Source organism: Larus michahellis, chromosome 2 (assembly GCF_964199755.1).
Source record: "Larus michahellis chromosome 2, bLarMic1.1, whole genome shotgun sequence".
In the NCBI taxonomy this organism is placed as follows: Eukaryota; Metazoa; Chordata; class Aves; order Charadriiformes; family Laridae; genus Larus; species Larus michahellis.
Genome location: NC_133897.1, coordinates 27,083,566 through 27,105,993, shown reverse-complemented (window position 1 = coordinate 27,105,993; position 22,428 = coordinate 27,083,566). Strand labels below are relative to the sequence as shown.

The 22,428-nt window shown below is 43.8% G+C and overlaps 1 protein-coding gene across 3 annotated transcripts in view; it reads left to right on the top strand.

Moving 5' to 3' along the window:
• Positions 1-22,428, top strand: part of CALCR (calcitonin receptor) — a 172,275-nt gene that overhangs the window by 133,181 nt on the left and 16,666 nt on the right. For all 3 annotated transcript variants that reach the window (XM_074574685.1, XM_074574684.1, XM_074574682.1), the window contains 3 exons: positions 13,811-13,964; positions 19,891-19,951; positions 20,053-20,119. In XM_074574685.1, the coding sequence (XP_074430786.1) occupies positions 13,811-13,964; positions 19,891-19,951; positions 20,053-20,119 (282 nt within the window). The remainder of the gene's footprint in view (positions 1-13,810; positions 13,965-19,890; positions 19,952-20,052; positions 20,120-22,428) is intronic.

The following is a 22,428-nucleotide window of genomic DNA, read 5'->3' as shown; positions in this document are numbered from 1 at the left end:
CTCATTTAAAGTGGTAAGTCAAGCCACTTTTTCGATATATCTTAATTTGCTATTTTAAATTATTTTTTCCTGCTTTCTGGTTATATAATTTTATCTCTCTCTCTTTCTCTCGGATTTATCTGGATCTGAAATGATGGAAGAGAAAGGTGTGTGCCCAGGTGGCCATACAAGAAGCGAAGAAGCAATGAAAAAATTTCAGGGACACTTGAACAAAAATAAACAGGACACGTATGAACACTTACTTACATATACAGAAAAATGAGTTAATTTTTCGCATGCTGTATCTAAAGTAGCATCTGCATTAATTACACTGTTACTGGAACAGATTTTATAGGAAGGGGTGTCTTCTGTCACCTTCCTAAATGAGACTGACCCACAGAAGAAGGGTGATCTGTGAACAGCACATTATGTTCTCCATTAAAAATCCTGGAAATATAAATAAAACTCTTGCTGCCTAACCTATTCATGTAGTCTTGCACATCAGATCTGTATTTTTCATTTTTTGTATTTCACAAGACTAGTAATTTTAATACTCAGTACTGTTGGGGGGTAAAGGAAGATACAGCTAATGACTGGAGGGATAGCTCTGCTAATGAGAAAATGAAAAATTGAGCAGCTCCGTGGGCACTAATATAAATATGTTTGTAGATGGGACTAAGTTTGGTCACAAATCAGTAATGGCTCAGTAATTAGAACCTCTTCCAGAAAAGCTTTAAGACATCTTACTGTATCTTTATCATTTTCCTGTTGTAGTGGAGATATCTGTTCTATTCTTTCTCCAGGCTTTTCTGTAGCCTCTTCACCCTTCGTGTTTCACTCTTGCTTCTGGCGTTGTATGGTGTGAAAGTTTTGATACCAGTTGCAGTTTTATAGAGTCCTCCACTGGTAGCTCCTGGGAAGCCTGTGTGGGCTCTCATGCTTGGCCATGGTGTTCCAGAGAGTAAGGACCCAGCATCCGTTCAGGCAGGCTCCAGTCTCACTGTCAAGTCCCAGCTCTCTGCCACACACCTTATTTATGCCTTAACGTATAAATAATCTGTACCCCCTCTTATATGTGTATAGCAGCAGAGCTGGTAAAAGGGAGAACCCAAAGCAATCCATGCTTTATTACAAGCACCGTGATCTCAGTTTCTCAGCAAGGACAGGTTGGGTGTGGGCTGGGCTGAGCCTGGCACGGTCCTTTCCACTGGCCGTATCTGTAACTCAGCTCTTGTTGAGGTGGAAAGTATCTTGGACATGGGATGTGACACACTGAAGCCTGTTCTTGCTTCCTTGTGTAGATGTAGAGGTACGTTAGAGATCCTGAGCTAGTTTACCATTCTAGCTGATGGTGCAGCATGCACTCTGTGTTTCTGGCAGGAGCACATGCTCCCTTCCCCTTCCCAAGCATTTCGCTAAACTTGCTTTCACAGTGGGCATGAGGTGGGATGACAAAGGGCACTCACTTTATCTGTGCTGCCTGAAACCCATCTCCTGGCAAGAAGGAAGCCTTCAGGAGAAAGCACTAAGCTGCTTCCCACTCAGCATTATTAGTGAGACCAAGAGAAAGTGAGGAGGAGAGCACAAAAGCTGGTGTCCACTAGCATCACAGTCTTCAAAGCAAGGCCATGGCAGCAGTAATATTAAAAAATGTAGTATTTTCATGGACACTAGAACAGTATAAATAATCTCACCTTTGACAAATTCAAGCGAAAACCATGACTGCCCAAGTGTATTTGGTTTTCCTCCCTGTCACACTAAACAGTAGAAATAGAACATTGATCTGTATGGGAAGATGAGGAATGTCTAAAGGGTAGTTACTGTGATTAATGGGGTTACGATACTGGTGACTTCCCCTGTTCTCAAAGGAATAGAGAGGGAATGATAGCCAAAAAACCAAAGGAGATTCACAGCATTTCAGGAACAGTGTTAATTTTAGGACTTTTTACCATTTAAATGTTGCTTCTCATCTCCAGTTGCTTTCAGTTCCTTCTGATGTAGCCTGGCAGAGCTTGGGGGGTTTTAAAACATATTTTTCTCAAATAAGAGGCTCATAGCTGATACAAGGAAAGACAAATGGCAAAACTGCTGTCCCGTGTGACTTATGTTTGCCTCAGTAGTCCCAGCAGTCCCCATGGTGCAGCCCACTCTGGAAGCAGCAAAGGTGGAGCTCCACAAAGGAAAAGGGTGCTTTGATCCTCTAAGTTGTTTCATGTGTTATGCTCAGAGTAGAGCTTCAGAAGGCTCCATTCTCGTTAAATCAATTTGATTCTTTATTAACCTAACTATTTCCAGAGCTTTCCTGTCACTCTCAAAGCATCTCCAAAGTCTTTCATCTTAGTACATCTGTTCCTCCATCCTGCTTCCACTAGTTTACTTACAGGGGCCTCTGCAGACAGTTTAGCCCCAAAGAGATGACTCAAGCCTCGTGGAAAGGAGGTGTAAAAGGAATCAAGGACCAAACCTCTAACAGAGAATTACTGGCCAATGCATAGCACCCATGTCTCCTGAGTCTTCTAGTGTATCTTCTACACTAGGAGAGAGTCAGTGTTCTTGTGAAAGCTGTAATTACCTTGCCTAGGAGCCCTTTGTCTAATAAAGGGTCCAACTGACTGTTTAAAACATTGCTCTTCTTCTGCCTCAGGTATAGGAATGAGGCTTGGTGAGACCCGACCCAGTGTGTATTTGTGAATTTACAAATTATGCAGATATTGTGCATTTGCAGATTATATGGTTGGCCTGGCGAGAGTAAAATGTATTACTTGCTTTTGTGTAAGTCAAAGAGGCCCAAAGTCAGTCTCCAGTTACACCCATGCCAAGCTCTATTGAAGTCAAAGTTTTTCCATGGGTTTTGTGTCTCACCACACCCTATTCATTGATGAAATTCTGGCATTTTTTGTTCAAAGTAAAACAGGGAGCAAGAGTGCCTGTTGTGGGCAAGTGAACCAAACACTTTAATTCATCATTCACAAGCAAAGGACTGAGGCTGTGCTTTAGCCTTGTAGGTGCCCCAGGATAATTTTTGTCATCTACAAATAAACACGCAAATCCCATTTGTTTTCCTTTCCCTGAGCAGGTTGATGAAGAGAAGCTCACGTCTCCCATCCTTCCTGTTTCTGCTGTGTCAGATACCTGTCTTGTTATTAGCTCTCACCAGTAAAGCAGAGAAGAGCAGGTATTTTGAGTGGCACAAATTCTTTTCCAAAGTAGCAAATGCTATATCAGGACAGGAGACTCACAAACTCTTTTGAAGCAGGAACCAGTGTAGTCATTAACGTCTTTCTAAAATCCATTTAACATTTATTTTTTTTATTTTTTTTAACACAAAAAGGATGCCAGTGGTAACTGGGAAATCAATAGAAAGAGAGGGAGGACAGGAAGACTTGGCTGTAATGCTCAGGTTTAGAGAGAAATTGTCCCAGCTAAGGATCATTTCTGAATTGGAATAGAAAGCACCATATCACATTTCGGAGGTTCATAGTTGTGATGGCTGAGCCTGAGAGGTGAAGGCAAGCACAGTGCCTGATGTGCACGTGTCTGCAGGGAGGTCACCTCAGGAGGTGAGAGGGAAAGGAAATTCCTGCTCTCTCTGCCTCTGCCCTCGTCCACAAGACAGGACTGACACGTGGAGAGGACAGTCCCTCCTGCTGCCATTGCGTTTCTCTAGTATCAGCAGAATTGCACTTCTCAGGGTGTAATTCTTTGCTTCCCAACAGCGCTTGCTGTCTAGACTCCCCCTCATCAGTCCTATCCAGCATTGCTAAGCTGCAGGGACAAGGAAAATGGAACAGTACTGTGCAGGATGCACAGGGACAGGCTCTCCTGCTCTCCACCTCTGGCACTGAGGCATAGCCAGTGTGAAATCACTGACGGTGTCCTGTGCCTGTGAGCAAAGGGCAGTGTGATCTTCCTTGGAGGCAGGGGATGACTGTCACTTTGGTTCAGGAACATGTGTTCACTTTCAAGAGGACAAGTTTTTTTTATGCTGGTGAATCATTTGCAAATGAAGTTTCTGCCAGCAGCGAGCTCATGGGCAGTGCCAGGACTGTGCTGCACCAGTTTTACCTCATTGAAATCACTGGGTTGCACTGGCGTAACACTGCAGCAATTCAGATGGAAATCAGAATCTCTCCTTCCATCCTAGGAAAGATCAAGTCTTGCACCTCCCACGAGGTTCAATGAGATTAATGCAGACTAAAGGACGCTGTGAATTCAGAACCAGCCAATATTCAAAGAATTCTCAGAAATTTTTTGGCTGGAATAATATCTGCATTCATTTTAAGACAGATCTGTCAGGGTCTAAATGGCATGAAATAGAGCAGTAATTCCCATCATTTTTCCCAAGGTCTTTATATTCTTGTTTATATTCTCAAAACTCTCAGAGTAATGGAGGAAACAAAGCACCATGTAATCCTGGTGGTGTCAGATTCACTGATCTGATGTGGCGTGCCATGCCCAGGATATGAAGTATGGATGATTAAAGGACATTCACAGCATTCATAAATGACACTTCTGTGAAGAGCATTTGTGGTTTATGTGGAACAACTGAATCTGGGCGGCAAAGAAGTCGGTCAGTCACCATCTCTGAGAAAGACCTGAGCTTTCTCAACAGTGTTATTATGGTTGCTTTCTCAATGGGAAGGCACCATGAAATTAACAGCTCCCATCAGGAGGGGAAAAAAGAGGTTTAAGAGTCTAAGAATAAGTATTTATGTTGGGACAGATTTTCTCATCTTACTTTCCTCAGGAATTATTCTGTCTCCATTTCAGTTACTTGCTTTTCTTGCAAAGCAGTATCTTTTAGTAGGCTCAGGTTTGTCAAAACTATAGCAGCATCACGAAGGGAGGGATGATAGCTTTCGTGTACCCCAGTCCCAAGGTATTTCAAGTCCAAATAACCCAGGCTCTGTCAGATCCTGTGTATGGTATTTCATCAGTGTGATCCTTACATGCAGTCTCTTATTTAGGAGGCGGAGTGCCGTTTCCTCCAGAAATGTGATTCTAGAAAGGAATTTGTACTGCAAAACGCATAGTTGTCCCGAAGCTGAAGGCATCATATCCTGGGGCTTATTCCCAGATTTTCAGGCTGCATCTTTTCTGCACAGGTGAGGAAGACCTGCACTCTCAGCCACAGCAAGGATGGAGACAAATACCCAGCACGCAGGCCAAACTGCAGATTTAAATGTCTCTGTGGAAAGCCTGATTTAACCTGTCATTCTGCCGAATCATTGTGCACCTGCACCATCTCTGGACCCTGAAGCTCTGCCATTGTGGCAGTGAGAAGTAAGCACTCCCAAATTTCAAAATCAGCAAACTCAGCATCCCCGGTCTTGCTGTCATCAGCTGCAATTCTCCTGTCTGGCCACAGTGCAGCCACTGGGGTTTTTATATGAGGTTGTCATAGAAAAGCACACCCTGGCTGTATGTGCAAAATGAGTGAATCCACTCCAGAATTGCTGAAATTCATGACGTGGCTCCAGAACTGCTGCTCAAGAAAGTCGTACTTATCTTACCCTCAGAAGTGAGCTGTAGCGGTCCCTGAAAGGCTGTTAGTCTTTCCTGGTGTGGGGATGTGCTTGACTGAGTTCTGACACTAATTCAATTCTCCATGCTTTACTGAGGCTTTTTATCATTTTTCCCTTTGTTTTTCCTCAAGAGATGGGAGAGGTTTGTAATTACAAAGTGAAAATGATGTAAAAATGTAGGGTGGGACCTGGGTGACCATAAATTTCTGCCAATTGCACCGACTCTTCTGCATCTGAGAGACTGAAAGGTGAATAGATGATACATCATTAGCTCCTAAAAATTCAGGCATGGAAAAATGTCAAGTAGCGTCTTCTTCTTAAATGTCAGATCAACAAGTGCAAATGCTAACATTTGCCTTTTTGGTGGATTCTGTGCTATGCTGCATGGACATGGCATCCCCTAATGAACTGCTGTTCCTGTGCTTTCCACACAAGGCCTCCCACATGAACAGCACACTTAAGCAGCTTAGGTTTTGATATCTCTCACAGAATATACAGCAATTATGTTTAGAAACTTGGCTGTTGTAGAAGCAACTACTAGTTCAAGATAATTCAAATTAAACTTAAGTTTAATTTGGAGTTTAAACGCCAAGTTTTCCTTAGCATGTGTCTCTAAAAGGATCTGCCTAAAATGTGAGAAATTTGAGTGCGAATCGGCCAGAAAGTAGATTTTTCAAAATCCCTCAAAAGATGGACACTTCCAAAAGGAATTCCCCTCAGAAGGACAGTAACATAATGTTTCCAAAACACAACCATTCTCCCTGATACCATGCTGCTGCAACTGTTTTCCTCACTGGGATTTGTCTGATTAAGTGGCAGTGCTGCCAGTGCAGGAGTGCTGAGTCCAGGAGACCATTCCACTCGCTCTAATGCAGGTGGCTAAAACAGGTCAGATGAATGAAATGCTGAGTGCTCATTCCTCTCCAGGCACTGCGTCAGTCTATGCATCTGTACCATGAAGTCAGACATCCAGGTTAGCTGAGGTGATTGCCATCTCTGCTATTTCATTGCCCTTTATTGACTGCGATGCAGACCCGTATTATTGCCCATTTTCAGCCATGACCCAGCCACTCTGCTCCTTTTGAAGGTATTTAAGGACAAACAGAAGTAGCCTGAAACAGAAGAGAAATAAATGAAAGGGCATCAAAGTGTCTTTACAGATGACAGCCAAGCACGGGGGGTAAGAGTATAGGAGGAGAAACGGTAATGACTGCCTTCCAGTATCTCAAGGGGGCCTAGAAGAAAGCTGGAGAAGGATGTTTTACAAGGGTATGTACTGATAGGGCAAGGGGCAATGTCTTCAAACTGGAAGACGGTAGAGTTAGATCAGATATTAGGAATAAATTTTTCACTATGAGGGTGGTGAGGCACTGGAACAGGTTGCCCGAAGAAGTTGTGGGTGCCCCATCTCTGGAAGTGTTCAAGGCCAGGCTGGATGGGGCTTCGAGCAGCCTGGTCTAGTGGGAGGTGTCCCTGCCCATGGCAGGGGGATTGAAACTTGATGACCTTAAGGTCCCTTCCAACTCTAACCATTCTATGATTCTATGATTCTATGACTTCGAGCAGGAGAAAAAAGGCAAGAGGCTTGGGCTAGTTACCTACATGGCCTTTAGCTTTAGTTGGCAGAATGAGCTATCAACCAATAATAGGTCAGTCATTTGAATGATTAAGCACCTTTCCTTACCATTTCACCTCTGAATAGCTTATGGTTGCCTACACCCAACTGACTGTTTTCTGAATTTCCTGGTGTCCCCTCTCCCCAGCTTCCTTCAAAGGGTTGGGGGCTCCCCCTGGCAGCGGGCCACCCCAGGAAAGGCACTGGAGCAGAATCTCAGTGCGTCTAGAGAGTTAAAACAAGCATAGGCATTTACGGTCAGGTATGTCTTACATTTGGACACGTGTAGATATGTACAGCTGAACTAGTCACCCCATGCACCTTTTATAGCTAAAGATGGAGAAAGGCACATTCAAGGCACAATCAATATGACTTATTTTAGATATCTCATTTAGGATGACATAATTTTTCTGTAGCCTCCATAACCTGTATTGACTTAGTATCTTTTGACTACAGGAGAGGCAGCTTAGGTGTCTATATTTAGTCTCACAAATCCCAGTCGTATCATTAGAAAATCCCTGGAGCATTTAACTGAATCATGGAGTGGCTATATCCGTGTCATCAAAGCTGTGTGTGTACCTAGTCCCTAGGAGGTGCCTTTGCAGGTCTAGATCTTACACCTCAAACATAAATGTAAGTACAGTCGGCTGTTAGATATGCTCCACGTAGGCTTAAACTAGCCTGGCTCAGGGCGCAACAACAACATGCCCAGAGCTCAGGTATGGCTGCAAAATCAGCCAAGGCACCTCATGAATATGTGTTTGAGTAACCTCTGCCTTGTCCCATCTTCCTGTGCCCTGTGACTCTTCCTCAGGTGTGATGGTGGAGGAAACGTGCCTGGAATACCTGAAGCTTTTACCCTTTTTCATTGGGGATTACCTCCCACCACTGGGAGAAGATGGCAGGAGACCTTGTGAGCACTCTGACTCCATTCTTAGTCCAAATGAACAGCAGGTCAAGTAGATCCTGTACTGGGTTTTTAGGCTACCCTGTCTGCCCCTGTTTTCTCCTCCTCGGTGCCCCTCTCTGATGGCCTCTCTGACTCCTCCGTCAGTCAGTCTTGTATTTACAATGCCTTCCTGAAAAGCTGCCTCTCCTTGGCACCCCCAGCTCAGAAACCAATCTTGTCGGGGGTGACAAGGCTGCCGTTCGCTCTGCCTCCCAGCCGGTGTGATGATTCCCGAAGTTCCCCCCGCCGGCGAGGAGCCAGCAGCTGCCACACGCTGGCAATGCTGGATGCTCCACGGGAACCCCGCAGCATCTCAGCCCAGCGCGGCGCCCTGCGGAGCTCAAAGCTGCAGCCCCTGGAGAGCAATCGCTACGGCAGCTGGGACTCAAGGATGTGCAGATGTAGCCGTATTAATCCCTGTCCAGAATGCCTAATTCCAGGCTGGCTCCTTCGCTATAGTATAGACATGGACACAGACGCTGTTAAAAATATCTCCCGTTATTTAATTTCGTATTTTGCTTTCTTGTAACACAAAACCTAGGATCCCTCTGAGCAACTGTGTACATTTTGTTCTGTAAATGGTTTAAAAGTATATTAAAACATTAATCTTAGCCCGAGCCCCTGTGTGCCAGGTTTCTGACTGGAACACAATTTAATGGATGACTCATAGCAGATATATTGTATAATGGTATGACGTTCTGATAGCCAGTGATTTACAGCTACAATACTTAGCACTGTCTTGCTTTGGAAAGTCCTTTTATTGCTTATTTGTGTAACATATGGATACTTGGAATCTAATAATATTTTCATGGAATAGTGTTCTAATAGCCAGAACTCAAACAAACAAACATGTAAGGCAAGTCAGTAATCAAACTTCAAGCTACTCCTTTAAAATGCTAAGTTAAGAATGACTGAGAATATATTGTATTGCTTTCAAACCGAAGTTGAATAAATCATGTCTGGCCTCTGTGGCAAGCAGTGCAGACTCTCCTCGAGGAGGGTCCTTCGCTGCGGCGCACTGAGGAGGTTCACAGAGGTGAAGAGGAGACAGACTGATAAGGTCAAACATGTTTATTTCCATTTAAACAAAGAAGTGCACAGCTGTAGTGGTGGCTCATATAGCTGGCTTGATTTAAAATCGATAACCTTGATTGGCCTATTCTTAACAATTTATTTGAAATGTCAGTCAGGGGCGTTTCAATGGATAGTGAGCATTTGAAAAGAGGGGTTTCGTTATGCACACCGAGGGGCTATCCCACCCCTGCTTTCCATAGGGCAGACTCTCCGGAGTTGGGAAGGACTGGTGTAAAACACAGACTTCCTAACTTGCGTCACGGGAACGAGGGCACACGGGAATCTACACAACTTTCCTATGCCAAAACTGAGTCAGTCTCTTTACTCTGACTGAATTACCAGGAAGAGCTGCTTAAAAAAAAAAAACCAATTAGCAGTTTATTTCACATTACGTTTTGTTATTATTGTTGAAGATAGTATCCTGGGGTTTTATGTAGTCTGAATGTTTTGGTCCAGTTTGCCCTAATGGGTAGTGATGGTAATTAGTGCTGCAGCTTTCTGTCCATAAGTTATTAACTGATAACCAGGGAGAGACTTAACAGAGAAATTACAAGTCCCTGTGATGAGGGGCTGCTGGATTAGCCGAGGAGAGTGGCATGCCAATTACAATACTGCACAGTTGCAGGGTCCTGCGTAGGCAGATGGACCTTTGGGACTCCTTTGACAGGGCTGGAACATTAACAGTATTTATAATAACACCAATATATCTTGCAGAACATCACAGAACATCTACCTCCTTCTTGTAAAAGGAGAACAAATTATTTTATTTATTCTCTGTGAAATGTTTCCAGGATTGTTTTGAAGTGCTTTCATTACGTATCGCAGCTGAAGTGTTCACAAGAGTTACATGACTCTTAGCAAGACTTGCAAGAGAGGGGAACATGACTGACTGTATTCCTATTGACCCCTTTTGCCCCTGAGCAGTTAACCAGAATTTAAGGCCATTGCAGGTTGCTTTCATGAGGAAGGAAAATTAACAATAAAGGAGATTTTTTTTCTCAGGTGCTTTCCCGCAGATCTGTAAAGAACTTTCCTCAGCTTTTGTGTTCACCAGTGCAGTGAGAACAAATAGCAGGAGGCAGCCTCCTTGCTCACAGATTGATTTTCCTACCAGGCTCTATTCTGCCAAAAAAAAAAGGGTTCATTCTTGGCCGTCCTCCCACAGCCACAAAGGAGCTGCTTTCTTAGATGGGTACCTGGCTCTGGGGGCTTTCCTGGTAATTGTACCACACTTTCCCCGTGCAGTGCAATGCTGTCTGTCTCCAGGCTCTCGAAAAGAGGAGCATTTGTTTATTCCTTTGTTTAGGAGAGAGACACACCAGCCTGAGCAGTGGAGTTACGGGGCTGCATTAGAAAGGACCAGATATTTCCTCTCAGCCTGCCCTGCTCATGAATGAAAACCCACTGGCTTCGGTCACCTGCGTTACCCATGGACTGTCAGCTCATGACATTTTACTCTCCTTCATCTCCTTTGACTCCTGGATTTGACTGTGCTGCATATTGTACAAGACAGAACAAGGACAGAGCCTCTGCCTCAGAGAACTTGAAACAAAACATATTTGATTTTATTAGAAGGCAAAGCCCCTTGACATGTTTTTTATCTTGATAGGTATCAATAAATCAGTCATTGGGATTGCTTGGGTGGTTCCCAAGCAATCACCACTTGGGAAGTGGTGGAAGATTTGTTTCTGTATCATCTTGCAGTGTTATTTTACTTGTTTCTATAAGACTATACACTTCATAAAACTTAATAGTTCTGCAATTTTCCCAGCTAAGACTAGTGTACACTGAGATGTTGGTTACATTTGTCATGTTTTATTTGTACTGTGCATGAATGCAGTTCTCGTCAGTAACAGTGTCTTCTCTTTTACCTGCTCTGACCTAAGAAAAACACTCTTTTTATTGTTGGAAAATGCTCCCACTGCATCACTTAACCACAGGTGAAACATGCTGCATTTGTTACCTCATCCAAAGCAAAGACTGATTTTTGCTATTGTTTGATTAATATGAATTTAACATAATTCATCTCAATGCACTGTTGTGCTTAAATACTTTATGCGAACTTTTTCAGCTTCGTTCTCAAATTAATGTGGTATGGATTAAAGTACTGATCACACCCATCCTTCATGGTTTCCCAATGGTATTCTTTAATTTACTGCATAGAAAGTGATTAAATTCCTCAAAAAAGTCATGAGCTCTCTGCTTGGCCATTACTCTAAAAGAGAGGTGTATGATTTCATTTTTAAAGCCACAAGTGATAGTTCACATGGAGGGTTCAGGAAAGAAAGAAATGTCGAGGAGATGAAGTTTAGGTGTGTAATTCTCAAGCAGCGTGCTTTCTATGTGTGCATTTGTTTGAGCTACAGATAAAAGTTCCAGCAAGGAGTGACTTAGTTGGAACGGAAGGTGTGTTTGGTTGGTCTTTGCTCAGAGCGTTGGTGAACAGTGCAAACAGCTGGCAACGAGAGGCAAGGATACTCTGTAGTCATCTTCCTTTCAGTTCGGCCATAGGAAAAGGCAAAAGCATTAAGTTAAAATGACAGGTTTGAGGACAGACCGTGGATTTTGTTGCAGAACTCATCGGCCATGCTCTGCTCCCCTCCAGCTGCCGGACTGCAGCGTGAGACCATTCCCAGAGCCCCGGTGGATGGATGGAAAGCTGGGGAGACTTTGGCACTGGTGGGAGCAGGACCAGCCTCGTGCAACGTCCAGGCACCCCAAGTTTCTCCCATTGGAGCCATCAGGAAACGATACCTCGAGCTCTCAAGTCGCCCCCCTGACCCACAGCTCCTCCAAGGAGATGCCCACAGAGGAGCGTGGGGCTGGCCCACCCCAAACCTGGGATGCGGTGGATTTTATCAAAACCTGTCTGGAAAACTGCTGTGGTGGCTCAGAAATTTTGCTGCCTTTTCAGAGGCTGGGGTAGCTGGCTGATGTCAGAGTGCCACCTGGATGTGTGTGCAGCCTTTGGGAAGCCCCTGTCAGTCAAGGCAGCCCTTGCGGGGATGGGTGATTGATAAGGGGAGAATGGAGAAAGGCCAGCTGCCAGCTGGGAGGCTGCATCGAGCACAGGCCAGGGAACAAGGCAAGAAACATATTGACCCAGACCTGTGAAAAACAGTCCAAGGATGATTCCAGAACCCTAATGAACACATTTGTCAACAGAAAAAGGAGCAAATACTTCTTCTTCCTTTTTTTTTTTTTTTTAACGTTTTCAATCCACCATACAACCCTTTTTCAGCATACTTTGTAAGAACTGTTTGGACGTGGTATGGAAAAAACATGTGACCGCTCTGCGCTGTGTGGTAAGCAGGAAAAATGAATCACCAAAAATAAAAATCAGTCCTTCAAGTTAATCCTGTTGGAATCCTATATCCCAACCTATCAATAATCCTATATGTTCATGAGCACTGAGCTGCACTGTAAATATTGCAACAGAACTAAATGTACATGTTCGAGCAATTGCTTTGGGAGTGTTTTTCAGCACCAGAAGGTGGTGCACTGGATGGCTAACAAGCTTCTCTGCTCCAGAGGGGCAGTCTGAGTCCCTCAGATGGAGGTAGAACATGCAGTCCTCTACCCAAAATGTCTCTTTAAAGAGACAAGTAAATCCTAAAGACATCTCTTACAGGCCAGGTAGTCAGCTTGGAAAACTGCTGCAGAAGTTAAGGGGAAGGAGTATGTTCCCATGGCTGCAGATAAGGAGTGTTACTTTGCCATCATGGCTGTGACCTTGGATTTCCGAGTAGCACGTGGAGCTCTCTGAGGAGCAGTGGGTCTCTGCCAGCACAGCAGCACCCTCCCACTCCTCCTGGCCCTCTTGTGTGCTGGTGTCATGGAAGACCACGCGGAGGACCTCACTGCCCTCTCCACAGAAGTCGATAGACATGAAATGCTCTCAGAAGAGGAACAGCATTGTCCCGCACTAGCTGGCTCTCTGGTAGTGGACAGGACACACTTCACCATCTGCCCACTGCTTCCCGGCATTTCAAAGTCACAGTCTCTTGTTTAAGGTCTGTGCCTGCAATCCCATCTGAACCACAGGCAGGAGCCACTTCCCAACTTCACTGTCTCTGTTTAGCTTCGTGTGTTGCTTTGTTATTTGGACAAAATGAAGTAAAGCTGTCTTCTTGCAAAGAGGCAAAGCCGGTATCCCTGGTACCCTACCAGAAAAGTCTCCATTGCCAACAGCACTTGCCCTTCTCAAAGGAATGAGTTCAGAGCGGGGTGCAATTTAAAGAGTGAGTGACTCCAGCTCACATGGGAGAGCTGAACAAACCTTAGAAAAGTTTGATCAAAAGTAAAAGACATGACTCAAACTGGAGCTCTAAGTTACTGTCTTCTTCACAGCCTTTCTTGTACATCTAAATCAAGTTGCTTGTTTCAGTTCTAAAAATCATCAGATTTTGAAGGGGATTTTTTGTTATGTGGTACTTTTTGGAGTGCTGTTATCTTACATTTTTTCTGGTTTGTGAGGGCTGTTTGTTCCATTCATCTCATTTATAAAAGTTTAAAATCCCTGTCACTGATAGGTGCTGAACAAACCCAGCAAGTGCTGGGGCATTTGTTCCACTTTGCTTTCTCATAGCCCAGCCGTAACATTTGTCTTTGCCTGCTTAAAGGCAAAATGATGGTCAAGTGTGTGACATTATCTCATTTGTCTAACAGGTAAGCTGCAAAGTGCTGCAGTTCTTTCACCAGTACATGTTGGGCTGCAACTACTTCTGGATGCTCTGCGAAGGCATTTATCTTCACACGTTGATTGTGGTGGCAGTGTTTGCTGAAGAGCAGCGATTGCACTGGTATTACCTCTTGGGATGGGGTATGTATAATTTGTAGCAAGATGGTCAATTCTTTCAGAGTTCTGAATTCTTCTAGTACTTATACACCTGAATTGCTGTATTTATACCACTAGATCATAGCTTAAGATTGAGTTCTTGGTTCCTAAATTTGAGTGCATTTGTTTCAATAGGCCTAGAGACGTAAAAAAATCATCAGGAGTCGGTATCCATTATTTGCTGCATCTTGGGGTTTGCTGAAAGAAATGCTTAAGTTTTGTTAAGCAGAACTTTTGGAGAGAAATAGATTTCTATACAAGCACATCTCTTGTCTGAACAAAACTTGTCTATTTTTGTCACTTCATATGCAAAAATAGTAATCTGTGGCAGTACCTATAAAAATATATTTATTCTGGAATGAAAAGGAGGAAAATCAGTATCTATGTCTCCCAAAGTGAGAAAACACAGCATGTAGGAAGAGGAACCAGAATTTCTCTGGAACTGAATCCAGTACCAGATATATTTTGGCAGGTGTAGTTATAAAGATACTATTTGACCTCCACAGGAGTAGATAACTGCTCTGGTCTCAGGGCTGAGACAAATGCAAGCAATACGTTACAGTGGAGTGCGGTCTCTTTCACGTTTAAATCAACTATTGCACATCCAGTCCATATCAGCATTGACAGAAAATCATTATCAAGAGCTTTTTGCCGGTTTGGGAACCATGCATCTCTGGCCTTATTCCAGTTTCTGGTGAGCCAGTCCCCGTATTTTGAAACCATTGGTGCATCTAAGCAGCAAATGATGGACCTTTATCTGCACTGAGGGGTGTTCACTTGCATTCATCTCTTGCAATCCCAGTCTGAAGCAGATAGAATTTACTCTATATTTTCCACCCTCTTTGGAGGTGTTATACTTGTTCAATGTTATTTTATTTACAGCAGGAAAATAAAAAATAACCCTACTGCTTAACCAGGGAAAAATTAGCAATTATTTAGATTGGACAAAAATGATCCAGTTCTGAATGTTCTGAAGAACCTTAAAACTTTTACTTCATCACTAGCTAGGCATCAATATCAGGTCCTATATAGGCAGTAACAGCAAAGTGGGAGGTTGTCTTAACCTATTTGGATTTTCATTTAAGAGCCTGTTACTTACTTTCCTTTTATGGTATAAATTTACTTTCCTGTTATGGTATAAGACTTAGTGCTCTCTGGATACCTGCATTAGATACCTAGAAAATTAGCATGATTTTCTACTTTATATGGATATTAGTGCCAGGTAACAGTTTCCAGGCATGTAAGAACTCTTCTTTTTTTTTTTTTTAATGAGAATGCCATCATGCACTCTTTTTTCTTATGAGAATGACATCTTTTCTGAGAAGACAGGGACCTGCCATGCTCTTGGAATTAAAAGTATGTGGAACATCATCAGCTCTTAAATTAAGACAACTTTCCTGAAGAACCCTAGATTGAGTCAAGGTTTCTGGACTGTCTGTCAGTCCAAATAGCTGACCCATCTTGGAGCAAGCAACTGTACTGTCACAAAGTCTTCATAATTCAGAATATTTGAATATACAAAGTCTGATAGGGCCATTTTGAAATGGCAGCCCTATGTGAAGAGCAATTTTAAATGTTTCCTTGCCATTTTCATGTCTCGCAGCATGTCTTCCTAAAATAGTGTCATTCCATATCCAATTATGCAGGAGGAAAATGGTCATAAACGTATTTTTTTCAGGTGGCATTCAATTTAGGCTGTGCAATTTAATGCAACTGGGACAGCTAGACTGCAGTGAAAACTTATGAGCTACCTGTAACATTGCTGAGAACAGCACTAGCATCATGGTGGGTAATTCAGTGAAGTTATCTAGTAAGATACTCATCAGCATCTGCAACACTGCCCAAAAATAAATAGGGTTGTGGCTGTGGCAATAGGGTGCTCATATCTTGAGAAGGAAAAGGTTATAAAAATGATAAAAATGGACACAACTCTTTGACTATGAAGTCTGCAGCCTTTTTAATTAAACTAGACTAATACTTCCACAAAAAAAAGGTAATCATTAGCATCACCTAACTAAGGTAGAAATCGTTAATAGCAAAATGATCTAATTAGGCCTATATGGCCACCCCTTAACTTTGCATAAATCAGTGTAATTCCACTGATTGCAGCAGCAGTAGTCAACCAGTCTAAACATCCAGCTGTGTTAATCAATGGAGAGAGATACATTTCTCTGAAGGGCAATGCAGAGCAACCAGAGCAGGTTGTGCTCTGAATTGTAATTCAAAAGATAAAGGTAAATGTACCACACAAGATGAATATACTCATTATTCATTGTTATAACTAATCCCTGTGCAAGAAGATCTAGACTATTTTATTTGCAAAAATCACTAATGACATTTGTAAAATAGCTTTATAAGAAAAATAAAAATATTAGCAAATATAAAACACTTCTGGAAAAGGTTTGAGATAATTGAATGGAATCTGACATGGACAGATGTATTTCTTGACACGGATTTGATGGATGGACCACTCGGTGGATGAGGAATTGGATGGATGGCTCCTCTCAAAGAGTTACGGTCAATGGCTCAATGTCCAAGTGGAGACCAGTGATTAATGGCGTTCCTCAGGGGTCAGTACTGGGACTGGTGTTCAACATCTTTGTCAGCGATACAGACAGTGGGATTGAGTGCACTCTCAGCAAGTTTGCCAATGACACCAAACTGTGTGGTATGGTCAACATGCTGGAGGAAAGGGATGCCATCCAGAGGGACCTGGACAGGCTTGAGAGGTCAGCCCGTGTGAACCTCATGAAGTTCAACAAGGCCAAGTGCAAGGTCCTGCACGTGGGTCGGGGCAATCCCAAGCACAAATACAGGCTGGGCGGAGAATGGATTGAGAGCAGCTCTGAGGTGAAGGACTTGGGAGTGTTGGTTGATAAGCCCAACATGAGCCGGCAACATGCCCTTGCAGCCCAGAAAGCCAACTGCATCCTGGGCTGCATCAAAAGAGGCATGTCCAGCAGGTGGAGGGAGGTGATTCTGCCCCTCTACTCTGCTCTCGTGAAGCCCTGTCTGGAGTACTGCATCCAGCTCTGGGGACCCCAACATAAGAAGAACATGGATCTGATGGATTGGGTCCAGAGGAGGGCAGTAAAGATAATCAAAGGGCTGGAGCACCTCTGCTATGAAGACAGGCTGAGAGAGTTGGGGTTGTTCAGCCTGGAGAAGAGAAGGCTCCAGGGAGGCCTTACAGTAGCTTTCCAGTACCTAAAGGGGACCTACAGGAAAGCTGGAGAGGGACTTTTTACAAGGGCATGTAGTGATAGGACAAGGGGTATTGGTTTTAAACTGAAAGAGGGTAGATTTAGGTAGTTATAAGGAAGAAACTCTTCACTCTGGGGGTGGTGAGGCACTGGAACAGGTTGCCCAGAGAAGTTGTGGATGCCTCATCCCTGGAAGTGTTCAAGGCCAGGTTGGATGGGGCTTTGAGCAACCTAATCTGGTGGTGGAAGGTGTCCCTGACCATGGCAGCGAGGTTGGAACGAGGTGATCTTTAAGGTCCCTTCCAACCCAGACTCTTTTATGATTCTATGATTCTATGATTTCAAGTCTGATGCATTCAGGTGACCTCTACTCCGGGAACTACTGGGAAAGTCATTTTTCATTTTTTGTTGTTTCACTGGGTCAGGAAATCACCCTTATGCAGGGCAAGAAAACAGTATCAAATATGTGCATCCACCCACATGTCTGACTGCTTCAGGCAGCTCCATCCACATAAAAGTGAAAAGAGTATTATTTATTTGGACAGTGCTGAAACAAACTGCCTTCCAAATTCAACTGGAAATACATAATTTCCAGTACAAAACACACAAGCATAATTGCCAGCTTGTGCCATAAAGGACCTGGCATGATCTAAAGGGATACGTTATACCTTTTCCTGCATTGGCTGGGATGAGACATTTTCTATGTTACTCGCTGCTTACCACATGTAGGTGGGACCCCTGGAGTGATAGACGTTGTGCCACCAAGACCCAACAGGCCTCCTTAGTGCTCCACTTCTCATTGCCTCTCTGTCTTTTGGCCCTTTACAAGAGAGGACAACATCTAGCCCTAGAAGAGCCCATCCAGCCTGCAGCTGGAAATTTGGGAGGTAGACAGTCATGAGCTTCTTACCCTGTACCTGACTAATGAAAACTTTCCGCCACATTCTTAAGATTTACTTGTGAGTTTGTTGAGCCAAATATTCTAGGCTAATGCATTTAGCAGAAGAAAAAATGTCCCTTGGTATCATGTGGAGTGCTCTACTCATGATATTCCGGGCCAGAGCTTTTAGATGAACACTTTTTGCTATTACAGAAAGGCCCCTTAAAATTTGCACTTCAATCTGTCTGTCAACAAAACTGATCTGTCTGTCAACAAAACTGGCCTGGGCTCGCTCCATTTCCAAATCAAAAGGATTTTCTCAAGCTGTCAGTCCCATAAGATCACCCTGAGGTTGGAAGCTTCTTTCTTTCTGTTCTGATCTTTTTGTTGTTCTACCATGTATCATCACTCAAAAAAGGCATTCTGCAGCCAGAGGCCAAGTAATAATTTTCTAATAATATATAAAGGAGAAGGCAATCCAGTTTGTTCTCCCACACCTGCATTGTCCTCCCAAGGTAAATTGCAGTAAGAACTTTTTTTAGCAGTATAGTAAGTAGCTGTTGCTTAAAGATACCTGGAGACATCGGAGTGTCCCATTTACATACTTGTTTGACCTTATTCTCACTCCAGCATTGTCTGGCCTGTGCTCTGAGGTAAGACTTCCCCAGAACTTGGCTCAGGATTCTCTGTCTCTTGTGAAAGTGTTTCTGAAATCGCTAACACCCGAAAAAACAACGTGACTGATCACGGTATCAGCAGGACATTTTCACACATTTTTATTTGTAATTATAGAATATCCAAAACTCAGAAGAAGCCTCCATGGTTTGCAGGGAACAGGCAACAGTTACACCAAAGGTGATCACAAAGCTCTCTGCCCAGGACAGACAAGGCAGTAGGACATCTCCCCGCTGGCCAGCTGTCTGTATGTGCAGGGTTGTACGAACTGGGGTCAGTATTGTCGTGCGGAGTCCCCAGTTCCAGATTTCTAGCCTTTTGGAGAGGGACGCAACATACAAGCAAGCTGAAAGAAGATGGACAGGAGTGGACCAGATTATCAGTCTTAATGTCAGGCTGGACATAAGAATTTGAGGCTCAACGGTTTCTTCGGCATGGCATGTTCCCGGGCCTTTGGGCCAATCAAATTTGCTCCCATCAGCTCCCGGTCAGAGCAGTGGCCTCTCCTGAGGCCTCACAGATAAAGCAGGAGATGTGGATTTATGGTATCCACAGCTCCACTCCCTGCTGTGATAGAGCTGCGTTGTGTGGGCTTGGCTGCACAGAGGCTGGGAACCTGCAGAAGATATCCCAGATCCCCATCCCCCAAAACACTCCTGGCTCCAAATATTTTCTTTTGCCCTAGGCTCCAAAAGAGCAACTCCTCACTCTCTTGTTTATTGCTCCATAATCTGGCACGCGAGTTAACGTGCCTCTCTCTTGCTCAACAGTGATTTGTGGTTTTAACAAGTGTCCCTGGTTTTCCCAAGGGAATACTCAGCTGGGAACTGACTGATCCCTGCCTCCTTCCCACACTGCCTGCTCACACCCTTTCCTGCACAAGCCGCAGCAGCTCAGGGGAGCCTGGCAGCAGCTTTGTCACACCCCAGGAGAGCATGGCCCACGGGCTTTGCTGCTCCTTTTGGCCTGCCTTATTCCCTTTTGCATCTCACCATCAGGGCTAGGGCCCTGAGTGCCGTGGGATTGCAGTTCTTTCCTGAAAGCTGTGATTTCACGCACACGTGTTTTGTGGACAAGAGACTTAGTGTGTGTGACACATGAAATTCAAGCTAAAAAAATTACCAAGACTGATCTATAACTTTAATCATTTCAGGGTTCCCTTTAGTGCCAGCATCTATTCATGCTGTTGCAAGAGCCAAATACTTCAATGACAAGTGAGTAGTATGTCTGTTTTTGAAGAACTTAGCATTATTTAACTGTGTAACACATTTTATTTGAGTTAATAATAAATTTTAATGGTGTGTTTCCCCTCCAGCTGCTGGATGAGTGTTGACACGCACTTACTCTATATTGTTCATGGACCTGTAATGGCAGCTTTATTGGTAAGAATATTATTTGCTATCAACAGTTTAATAATTATTTTAGAAATGCTGCTAACCTGTATAGAATAGAAGTTTCTCTACTATAAGTATTTTGGTCAAAACTTAGAAGTAGCTAGAGGTTTTCTCTGCTCGGTGTTACAAGGACAGGTTCTCAATGCTTTTCAAAAACAAGTCCTGTAAAGGAACCTCCTTGTAAAGAATCAGATTTTGAGGCAGAATCACTAACTAACTAACAGGATCACTAACTGCTTTTGAAAATCAGGACAGTCACTCTCTCCCAGAATAACTTATTTGTGACCGATGTACTGGGTTTATGTGACGTTGATGAGGCATTTAGCTACGCCTTATCTGGGGTGAGCTGAGCTCAGGCTGGTCGTTCAGCACAGGTTTTACTGGTCACTGGACTGGCATGCTCCAAAGGTAGGGAACTAAACTAGCCCAGGGTAGGCACTGGCCTGGGCTGTCTGACTAGGAGGACAAGATTCAAAGTGCACCTGGGCCATGTGTATGCATATAGCATGTTATATGCCAGTGCTGCCATTTGGCGTGGTAACCTGAAAGGTGCAGAAGGGGTTTTATTCAACCCAAGCCCCAAGCTCACCTCCATGTGTCACCCAAGGTGCACTTTCAGCTTTTGAGCTGCTTCTTGCTTGCCAACATCCACATGGGCATACCCGCAGTAATTACTTTAGCGATCAAACCGTAGGGCGGTGAATACTGGGATCGCCTTTGAATAAAGAAACCACCTTTCATCTAATAGCCGAAAAACATGAAAATCTTTCTACCCTTTCTTGAGAAGGAGTTTTGCACAGCAGCAATGTCAAAACACCCATTCCTCCCTGCCATATAGATAGTCTGCTATTCCCATAGAATCACATCTATTGTGGGTTTACTGGTTCAATTTTGATTGCTTCTGCTGTTGTAATGCCAGCTAACTTCTAGAAAGGCCATTCAACCTTTATTTTTATCACCATGCTCAAAGTCTGTACATCTTGGCCACACAGAAAAAAGGGGGACTAATTTTTACGGAAAAAGAGCAATCTTTAACTGTTTTCAAAATAAGGCATTATAATTTCTAGATTGTGCTTATGCCATTTCCAGTCTTACTTTTCTTATGAAGATGTCAATGGCTACAGAATGCCCTGCATGATTTGCCACGACACTCTCATAGTGACAGACTGACTCAGAAGACCTGAGGATTTTTAGCTTTGTAAAGTCCTTTTTCCACTTTTCACAGTTAGTTCCAGAAATTCTAAAAGTGAAGATTAAGCAGAGTCAGTGAAGTCAGAGGAGGATGGCAAATAAGGTTTAGATTTAATATTGAATGGGACCTCATTTATCTATGGAATTTGGCCTATTAAAATATCTATGTAAGTTATGCAACTTATATTCTTATTTTTAAAAAAATCATCTGGAAAAAAAAGGCTGTTGAAGTTCTGAAGCATAGGTGCTTGATATTACTGTAACAGAGTGGAAAAGAGTGATCCGGGTACACTGGAGGGAGAGAAGGTCTGTGATACCTAGGATGCCCGGAGGGTACCCACTGGGCGCATTATCAGCCTGGGTCTGCCCTCCCTGTTCCCCCGCAGGCTCTCAGCACATCCCACAGGGAGCTCTCTGTGAAGGTGAGGTCAAGAGCAGGTTTCCATACGCTGAGCACCCGCAGCTGGAATCAGATTTCCAGAAACGACTGAGATGAGATGCTGAGCTGCTCGGCACAGCTGACCGTAAGGGTCAGGGGCAAAACTTCCCGACGGTTCTGGCGTTTCTGCCCCGAGCCAGCATGTATGAACTTTTACCTGTGGGTAGTGTACCACAGGGTCCGTGCAGGCGGATGGAGGCAAGGGGTAGGCCAGTTTTTTCTCAAGAAAAATCTTGCCTCTCTGCTCATACACAAGCCTGAGGTATTGAGCTGTGTCAGCTGGAGCACATTCTTCAGAGAAATTGTGTGCCCCCATAGGTCCCATACGCCCGGGGGCATGCTGGGGTTTGTCTCACCTGCCTGCAGACGTCTTCGGTGCAGACAGAAGCTAGATACCTAGATGACCTTCAGACTCAGAACAGAGACATGGTTACTCCTAGGGGACAATGTGTCCACCCCGTTTAACCTTTATGCAAAAAAAATGAGATCAATTGTTCCCTGGAAACCCTAATTTTTCCCACATCGGTGTCAAAACTGATCACTGCCTGTCTGAAACATCTGTTCAGGCTTACTAATGGAAGCACGTAGAGCAGCTTAACATCTCTTTTCCGAAGACATTCAAAGTACTTTGCAAGTCCTGACTCCCAAGGAGCTGCCCATTATGCGC